This window comes from Anarrhichthys ocellatus, unplaced genomic scaffold (assembly GCF_004355925.1).
Source record: "Anarrhichthys ocellatus isolate YVR2014 unplaced genomic scaffold, GSC_Weel_1.0 scaffold3, whole genome shotgun sequence".
NCBI classification, from domain to species: Eukaryota; Metazoa; Chordata; class Actinopteri; order Perciformes; family Anarhichadidae; genus Anarrhichthys; species Anarrhichthys ocellatus.
The window spans coordinates 12,196,236-12,205,853 of NW_022280033.1; the positions used below are offsets into that span (position 1 = coordinate 12,196,236).

Genomic DNA, 9,618 nt, shown 5'->3' on the forward strand with positions numbered 1-9,618 from the left:
CCCCCCCCCCCGGCAGCCCTTCATATAACTGCGTACAGAAAAGACTCTCGATTTTGTGCTGTTTATTATGCACTCGGTGTTTCTGCCTGGGGGCCGTAGCATTCCATTGGCCTTTATTGGCCCCCCCAATGAGCCATCAGATGAGCCATTGAGTCCAGCCAGACACCATCTGCAGTGATTATTCACCGGGGACAGCTTGAAGACCGTAGTGCCGCTGCTATGGATAACTGCAGGGCATTGCAGGCCTGTAACTTTCTCTGTGTGGCCTGCGAGTCGGTTTTTAGGGGAAATAATTAAAAAAGAGGAATTTGCGCAGTCTTTACTGCAGCAAAACACAATCTGTGCACGAAGTGTCTCATGGTAACGAAACAAAACAACCGGCAATGATGGTGTCATCGGTTCCGCTGTCATTCCTGAGTGATCCAGTCATGCTGTTCTGTGTAGTCTTTTTAAAACCTGGTCTCATTCACTCTCGCATGCATGTGCTATTTCTGTCTGCAGACACCGGATGGGTAGTTTACAAATGTGTGCACAATCTGATCATACCTTTAGATTGACACAGTAGGATGTTGATGGCGCAATCTTCTTTCTCTATGCAGGTTCTTGATACCTGTCTCGATTTTTGCATCGCAAAAGCCACGCAATCTGTCTGTTGTGAGAGTTACCCATACAACACACTCATTAAGACACCAGTGTTCTTTTTCAAGCAAGAGTTAGTCTGTTTGTGTTATTGTTATTGCCGTGTGTATGTTCCTGAAGTCGTCATTGCATCTGAGTTTTTAGTGCATTTGAAGTTGCAGGCTTTGCAGCAGGTGTCTGTGTGCCTCGCATTGAGTCACACAGCTGCTCCCCGGGGACTGTGTGTGTGTGTGTGTGTGAGTGTGTGTGCATAGAGACAGATCCTGCAGTGGGGCAGATGGGCAATAGAAGTCAGGACTCTTCTCTATGTGGGCAGCTTGAAAAGCTGAAGCAAGTGATTTCCAGATCAGCCCACCTCCCTTGACACTCACTCCCCCAGCGAGTGTGCCCCTTTCAACTCCGTCTGCACAGATGCAAACAGGCGCGTGCTGGGGAATGCCTTTCACCCAGATGGTCGATGGAAGGGACACATGGCGAAAAGCATATAGAATGCCCCCTCCTCTTCTTATTCTTTTTGTTTTCGTTGGCGGGGTTAGACCGTTCAACCCGTCTCTCTAATCCTGTTAAAATCCCCTCAGAAAGGCATTAGGGAACAAAGTGGTGACATTTTAATCTGGAAAGGCGCGCTTCCTCGCACTCTCGGTTTCTTTTCTTTTTTTCTTTTCTTTTCTGCCCAGAAGGAAGTCTTTCAAGTGATTATAGTGTTTCCTCTCTGCAGAACTAGGTGCAACATATTCTACTGTAGTCTTTCATGACCTCAAATTCACAGTGGGAATGTTGTTAAGCAACCGTCTTCATTGTTGCTCCAGATTTACTGTAAACACATGCTGTTTTGCTTTAGCGCCGTGTGCATACAGTCTAACACATTCTACATACTGATGAGTGAGTCTCGGGGCTCCATAAATCTTGACTTGTGCAGCATGGTTGATGACTTGGCAGACTTTCACCCTCAGAGTTAATGAGGGCTACTATTCCTCCCTCTGCGGCTGAGCCAGTATGTTTACCTAGACCAAGAGAGGGTGCCAGCAGGGAACCCACAGTTTATTATCCTGCGTCTGGGCGGCCATGGTCGTGCACAGAGCATTGCTGCTGCCGCACGTTTGGGAGGCAGCCAGCCAGGCTCCAGAGGACAGACAACTCGTCAGTCTGCGGAAGGTAGTGGCAGACATTCAGTCTGGTTGCAGTTTAGTGACCTGTTTACCGGGGCATTAGAGGAGATTTGCTGCACTCTCTGTTATGAATACAAACAACCCAGCGCTGTTTGACCTTGCACACACATTCTGTTTGCCCTCGTCGTGATACGACTGAAATAGTTTCACAATGCAAACCATCAGGCTTGCTGTTAACACCACCAGGTTACAGTGCGTATTGTAAAGATGCTGAGCTACCTCGTGTCTATAGTTTGTCTGTTTTTGACACGTCGTCGTTGAATGCCGACAGGCAGGCGAAGCCAGTGGAAGATGCATCCCAACAGAACTCTGGATTGGATGGCTCCTGGGACTCTCCCAGCGAGGAAGAGGAGGCTCTGTATGGCACTACACCTCCTTATACCTCCCGCCAGTTGAAACGCATGTCGGGCAAACATCAACGAAACAGCCAGCTGAAGAGTGCTGGTCGGTCTCCCAACAAGGGTAAGTTAAATCATCTATTTGACACCCATAGATATGTAAAATAATAAAAAAATATATATTTGACCTTGTTTTACATGTAGTTTTAACTTCATTGTGCTGACTGGGATGTTATTTCTGTGTTTTATTTCAGTGGACGTTACCCCACCTGTCCCTAAAGAGAGTCCCAAGCCAGCGGAGACCCCTGAGGAGCACAGCTACAAGCAGGGCAAGAAGCAGAGGGCCACGCTACGCTCCACGGAGAGAGACCACAAGAAGACTTTTGAAGGCTCCTTCATGCTGGACCCGCTCTCAAAGTCGAGCCCGTTTGGTGCCCTCAACATGGATCCCAGGAAGCATTACTTGAGCTTGGGCTGCAGCAGTTGCAAACTTCCCGTGTCTATGCCCCACATTGCCCGGACCCACCGCCAAACCTCGAGGACAGACTGTCCCGCCGACCGCCTCAAGTTCTTTGAAACTCTGCGTCTGCTTCTCAAGCTCACGTCTATGTCCTCCAAGAGGAAGGAGAAGGAGCAGAGAGGCCTGGAGAACATGGCCTTCATGGGCCACAACAATGAGGTCATCTGGTTGGAGCTGCAGGCGTGGCACGCCCGACGCTCCACCGGCGACCAGGACCTTTTTCTTTTCACTGCCCGCCAGGCCATCCCCGACATCATCAAGGAGGTGCTGCAATTTAAGGTTAACTATGCCAGCCTGAGAGGGACCCGGTGTTCAGGGTCTCAAGCAATCCAGGAGGACTATCAGATTGTCCCAGATCTAGTCTGTGGAGAGGAGCGGGAGCCTGCTGTAGCGGTGACCAACCACTGTGGAGTAGACCCCTGGGGCTTCAGCGCCTACCCCTCACCGGCGATGAACGCAGCAGAGCCTCTGGGCTCCGGCGCCGATTGCAGGGAGCACCTTCAGCGCCAGCGGCTTGCGTTTGAGCAGGTCAAGCGTGTTATTGAGTTGCTGGAGTCAGTGGAAGCGTTGTACCCCTCTTTGCAGGCCCTGCAGAAGGAATATCAAAAGTATGCAGCGCGAGACTTCCAGGGCAGGGTGCAGGCGCTCTGCCTGTGGCTCAACATCACCCAGGACCTCAACCAGAAGCTGCGCGTCATGGCCACCGTTCTGGGCCTCCACGATCTATCCCGCATCGGGTGGCCCGTCTTTGAGATCCTTTCGCCTCGCAGCTCCCGCGGCAACGAAGAAGATGAGGAAGACGAGGAGGATGACTCGACAGCCACTTTTACGGCGGAAAGCGATGTAGAGGACAGGGATGCTGAGGAGGAGGAGGAGGAGGAGGAGGAGGAGGAGGAGGAGTTTGGACGTGTAGCAGAGGGAGAGTTGTCTCCCTCCTTTACTCCTAAATTTGCCCGCTTGTTGTCAGAAGAGGAGTTTCTCCCCGCTGCAACGGCAGGAAGTGCAGAGGCAATTGCGGGAGGAGGAGTATTCCGCCCGACAGCCATTTACAGGCCGTTTGTGGATAAAGCTCTGAAACAGATGGGGCTGCGTAAACTGATCCTCCGACTGCACAAACTGATGGACCGCTCTCTGCAGAGGTCCAGAGCAGCGCTGCTCCGCCACACTCCTGAACTGGAGGTAAGGCTTTCGTTTTTTTTTTTTTAATCTGCACACGTGATAGTTACCATAATTTATTTATCCTCTATAAATCAAATCATTAAATAAATCATTATTACAGCTAATTCAGTAAATGTTCATACATCTATACTTCTATATAAGTGAACAGGTAGACTTCTCTTTCTCACATGCACACTTAAGTGGAGAGCAAAAGCAGTCAAGCAGCTAATTGTAATGTTTGTAGTGCAAATGTTAAGTTATTTAATTAGGCACTTGAGGAAACGGTATTTGGAGCTTAGAGAAGCCCGGGCCATAAACAACAGAGGGTGTTTAAACACAAGCTATTAAAAGAAAAACAGAGTTGAGAGGAGAGTACTGCCATTGAGTTTGTGGAGGTTCACATACTGTCCTCCACTTGCAAACCTACAAAGAGGAATGTGAATTTGAAATTTGAAAATGCAGTATTATTTACCCAACTGTTAACACACTAACCATGGCGCTCTGTAATACATGCTGAATTCCCTTCACGGGATCTTCCGCCCTCAGTTTGCAGACTTCCCAGACCCCATGCTGTACAGTGATTACCTGCCAGAGCTTTCCCGCCATGTGTCCTGCAGTTGTCCGGCTCACCCGGAGCTCGGAGCGGACCAGGTTTCCTGGGAGGATTTGCTGGACATGGACCTCCCGTCCTTCCGGCCGGCGTTCCTCGTGCTGTGCCGAGTCCTTCTCAACGTCATCCACGAATGCCTTAAACTGCGACTTGAACAGAGGCCTGCTGGAGAGCCCTCGCTGCTCAGTATCAAACAGGCAAGCAGCTGCTGAAACACTCACTTTTTGTGTTGGAGTTTTTAAGTCGCCCTTCCCAGGCCATGCTGAATGACTGCACACGTCTAATGAACATATATCTTCCTCTGTATATATTATTAAGTCAATGATTAAGCTTAGTTAATTTGGTCTTAAAGAAAGAAATAGTGAGAATATCCAGAACTATCCTTGAAGACGGTCGTACTTCACAGGTACGTCGTATATATTAGAGCTCATCTTAATGTTTTTACATGTGTTATTTGTGCACTACAGTTGGTGCGTGAGTGTAAGGAGGTTCTTAAAGGTGGTCTTCTGATGAAGCAGTATTATCAGTTCATGCTGCGCGGCGTGGTGACTGATGCTCAGGGCTTGCAGACAAATGCCAATATTGATGAGTTTGAAGAGGACCTTCACAAGATGCTTATGGTAAGACTCCTGAAATTTCCCCCTTCACTTCTTCAAATTACAGAGTTTAAATGTGTACAATCATCTGCAAGAAAAACGTGTGAATTTTTTATGCGTTGTTGAAATGTGAGTTGTGGTTATCTGATGTCTGTCGCTGTTTTTGTAGGTCTACTTTGACTACATGCACAGTTGGATCCAGATGTTGCAGCAGCTGCCTCAGGCATCTCACAGCTTAAAGAACCTGTTGGAGGAGGAGTGGAACTTCACCAAAGTCATCACTCCTTACATCCGTGGAGGGGAGGCCCAGTCTGGGAAGCTTTTCTGGTCAGTCACATACCTGCAAAGCAAACTAGGATAAATGTAATTGTTGTTTTTTCACTTAAATGATAGTTTCACAAGTTTGTATTTGAGTTAAGGAGGAATGATGAAACCTGTTTCAATGATCATACGGGCACTTGGTTATTGTTTTAAGACTGTGAACTTATCCTTTTGAGAGTGTTGCTCATGATGTATGTGAAACGGAGGACTCTTCTGCTCGTTGCAGTGATATTGCCGGGATGCTGCTTAAATCCACTGGAGAGTTCCTTGAGGCCGGTTTGCAAAAGAGTGGGAATGAATTCTGGGAATGTGCAGATGACAGCACCGCCTCCGATGAGATCAGGTAAGGGGGATAATTTCTGTTTCAGTCAGTGTGTTCATTTTTTATTTAATTTTTTTGGCCCAGTGGAGGTGTTGTAATTTTTGAACCTTTTTGATTCTTCAAGGCGGTCAGTTATCGAGACGAGTCGGTCACTTAAAGAGCTGTTTCACGAGGCCAGGGAGCGAGCGTCGAAGGCTCTGGGCTTTGCCAAAATGCTTCGCAAGGTGAGAGAAAGGAGTGAAGAGTTTTCACTCCCTTGAAATAGAACGCTACAACAGAACTATGCAGTTAATCTGTGACCTAATCTTGCTCACCAGAGAACTGGGACTGTTTGTTCTGACACGCACTTTGTTTGATTACCTCTGTGCAGGACTTAGAAGTCGCTGCAGTTTTCAGTTTCACTAACGGGGTGACTTGTCTCCTGGAGGCACTGAAGAAGGGAAACTATGTCAAGGTGCGGTTGCTTCTCTGTTACGTTTACACTTCTCTGATATCTTTCTTTTCTGTTCTACGTTTAACCTCCTTCTTCTTTTCTCCAGGTTCAGATTCCAGGCTTGGAGGAGCTGCAAGTGTTTGTCCCCTGTGGCTTGATGGACCAGCGGCCTCTCATCCTGCAGCTTCTCAACGCCGCTGTCGGTAAAGACTGCTCCAAAGAGCCCGAGGAAATTGCAGACGAGGATGCCTACCTGCTCATGAGTAAACACGGAGCTGGAGACCCCACGACTGATTCTGACTGGGCTCAGTGGGACGGAGAGCTGCTCAAGCTGGTCCCCCAGATGGAAACCGTTGACACTTTAAGAGCCATGACGGTTTGTAACATTTTTAATTTAAATCTCTGTGTACATACATGTGTGTCCCCAGTGTTTACAAGCCTCCCATTGGTCCGATGTGCTTTCAGGTGGAGAACATACTCTTGATAGTGATGCAGTCGGCTCATCTGGTGGCCCAGCGAAAGGTCTTTCAGCAATCCATGGAGGATGTGCTCACTCTTAGCCGGGAGCAGACATCTAGTCAGCCTCTCATCGCGAGTGCTCTGGAGGAGCTCAAGGTACTTGCGTAACCACACGCTATGAGTTCTAACCTGTTATAAACACTTATTGTTTTTTATGTGTTGTTGTAACTACAGGTGCATGTTGGTGCCCTACTTTACCCTGAATTTCTGCTTTATTAACATTACGTGAAAAAGACACCAGGCCACTATGAGACCAGATTTTTAGAAATATTTCTCAAAAGGGAAGTTGCTAAGCTTTCATATCCGTTACATTCAGAAGCATGAGACCACAAGTTCTCACAATGGTGCTGTCAGTTTTAAGATTTGAATGCTTCCTCCGATCGCTTCGACATTTACGTTTTCAACATAACCTTTTTTTTAATTAGAAAATGCTAATAAAACTCTCTTCTCCTACCACAGGATGAGGCGCTACAGCTGTGCATTAAGATCAGCACTGCCATCGACCGAGTGGAGTACATGTTCACCACAGAGTTCGAGGCAGAGGTGGAGGAGTCAGAGTCGGCCACTCTGCATCAGTACTACAGAGAGGCAATGATACAGGGCTACAACTTTGCCTTTGAGGTAACTGTAACACAGAAGCACATGCTTTAGATGCTACACATCTATAGTTATGGGTTATATTTTGCAATGGGACAATAAAGCCACATAAGGACTGAATTAATTGTGAAGTCATCAGATCGAGGGAAGTTGAGGCAGTAGTATTTAATATACTCCTGTGTGCCGTTTTTTTTCTCCAAAAATTTGCAGTACCACAAGGAGGTGGTGCGCTTGATGTCGGGGGAGTTCAGGCAGAGGATTGGGGAACGCTACATAACCTTCGCCCGCAAATGGATGACCTATGTCTTGACCAAATGTGAGAGTGGCAGAGGCACCAAGCCCAGGTAAGGCCTTGCCTTCTATCAATTGAGCGTATTCTTAAGTAGTTCACTTCTGTTTCTTTTATTTTGCCCTCTGGTTCGGCACAGAGTCTGCCAGCTAGTGTGGTGTTCCTGAGGCAGCATTTAAGGGATTGAGTTTGGTGCTCACTGAGGCGTATCGTAGCAAGAGAGTTAAAGTGAGGCCCTCTGGTTTGGCATTAACCTTATTGATCAAAAAGACACGCTTTTGCTTTTAGCCAGAACAAGCTATCGCGGCAACATTGTACAGAGTAAAGCCTTAAGGTTATTTTATGGAATTCAACTGCAGCAGTAACATTTTGGAGACATAAACAAAAATAGGCCCTCTTGGCAGTGAGCACAAGTCATCTTTGTTATATATTTAAAACTATTCCACCATATTACCTACTGTTACTGAGCGCCGTGTGATGAGAACACAAGGAGCTACTTACAAGTCTTTACGGATGAAGATACTGAAACATATTCCAAAATATAATCGCAACTGTTAGACGTGTGATTAATACAATCAAATACAATCAACTGACATGATTCTCAAACAAAAACATGCATCTGATTCATTCCATATTTGTGTATCAACCTAAAGTTTTGATGATTACCTGAATTTTGTAGAAGACGTGCTGATACACAGTCCAATCCATGTGTATCAGCATGGTACAGACTGAAGTTTGGGGACACACTGATCGACTGCCATGTTTAACCTACAGGTGGGCGACTCAGGGTTTTGACTTTCTTCAGGCTATCGAACCGGCCTTTATATCAGCATTGCCAGAGGATGACTTCCTGGTAATATTGCCCGTTTTCTTCTATATGTCGTTTTCTAAAAAATTGCACAACAAGCCTGGTTTGAATATGTTGTGTTTGTTATCTATTGACTGTGAACTTATGTCTTTCTGCAGAATCTACAAGCTCTGATGAATGAATGTATTGGACACGTGATTGGAAAACCTCATAGCCCAGTCACTGGCCTGTACATTGGTAAGATGGTCCTCTGTGATTTGTTGGTGACGTGCGTCTCTGGAGTTCAGGATTTATTTCAGCGTTTACATTCTGTTGCAAGTTTATAACTTGGGTGTCATGGGAACAAGCTGTTACATAAAACAGGCACAACTGTAACATACCAACGAAGCACAGACGTGACCTGGAGGTTGTTAGTCTGAGCCCTGATTACTCCGACTCCTTTGAGCAACTTGACGCTCGGTGGCCAACAGTAGAAGTAGGATGTGAGTGAAAAAAGAGGATGTTTGCTCAGCAAACATTTACTGATGAAATAAAGATGGGGGAAAAATAAACTATGCATAATAAAAACAGGCCAACTGCAGAATGTCACAGCCTTGTTCCTGCCATTTAATACATTACTAAAGTACTGTTTATAGAAATATAATGCTACAACAGGTGACCACCAAATGTGGCTAAAATAGTTTCTTGATGGAAAAGGTCTAAAGTCTGAGCAAACTAAGATATGTAGGCAACCAACTGCTACTAGAACTAAATGTCCTTCTTTGGCATGGACGGAGTAAAGCAACACAATGAAGTGGTGACAGAACCGAACCACCGTGGTTGTAAAAACATGATCACTTAGCCCCCCTACAACAGAATTAATGGTGGTACTTGTGATCTTTAATTCATTGTCGATTTCTTCCAACCTATAAACAAAGTTTCCTTCCATTTGCTGTTTTTCTTTTCAGCTCCCAGGAATAGTCCTCGTCCTGTAAAGGTCCCTCGCTGCCACAGTGACCCACCAAACCCCAATCTGTTTATCCCTAATAACGAAGGTTTCAGGTAGGTGGTTTTAGTTCAGGTTTTTACAAGAGTCTGTCTGCGCACTGTGTTTTAATACTCTTTCCTGCATGGCTGATTATGCCTCATCAGCTCTGCTTTGTATGTGTACCGATGTCTTTGCACTGTAGTTGGTGAGCTTATGTGTGACGCAGGCTTCTCTGTGTTTTGTGTGTGTGAGCTCTGTGGTCCTTTTAGTCTGTAGAGTGTCTGAGTGTGTGTGTGTGTGTGTGTGTGTGTGTGTGTGTGTGTGTGTGTGTG

At 46.4% G+C, this 9,618-nt stretch overlaps 1 protein-coding gene across 3 annotated transcripts in view; it reads left to right on the plus strand.

The window, feature by feature from the left end:
- Positions 1 to 9,618, plus strand: part of map3k4 (mitogen-activated protein kinase kinase kinase 4) — a 17,717-nt gene that overhangs the window by 3,159 nt on the left and 4,940 nt on the right. For all 3 annotated transcript variants that reach the window (XM_031876454.1, XM_031876468.1, XM_031876460.1), the window contains exons 2-16: positions 2,080 to 2,270; positions 2,401 to 3,845; positions 4,371 to 4,631; positions 4,902 to 5,054; positions 5,200 to 5,357; positions 5,578 to 5,694; positions 5,798 to 5,897; positions 6,044 to 6,127; positions 6,213 to 6,482; positions 6,572 to 6,721; positions 7,085 to 7,246; positions 7,433 to 7,566; positions 8,286 to 8,364; positions 8,478 to 8,556; positions 9,267 to 9,360. In XM_031876454.1, coding sequence (XP_031732314.1) covers positions 2,080 to 2,270; positions 2,401 to 3,845; positions 4,371 to 4,631; positions 4,902 to 5,054; positions 5,200 to 5,357; positions 5,578 to 5,694; positions 5,798 to 5,897; positions 6,044 to 6,127; positions 6,213 to 6,482; positions 6,572 to 6,721; positions 7,085 to 7,246; positions 7,433 to 7,566; positions 8,286 to 8,364; positions 8,478 to 8,556; positions 9,267 to 9,360 — 3,477 coding nt within the window. The remainder of the gene's footprint in view (positions 1 to 2,079; positions 2,271 to 2,400; positions 3,846 to 4,370; positions 4,632 to 4,901; positions 5,055 to 5,199; positions 5,358 to 5,577; positions 5,695 to 5,797; positions 5,898 to 6,043; positions 6,128 to 6,212; positions 6,483 to 6,571; positions 6,722 to 7,084; positions 7,247 to 7,432; positions 7,567 to 8,285; positions 8,365 to 8,477; positions 8,557 to 9,266; positions 9,361 to 9,618) is intronic.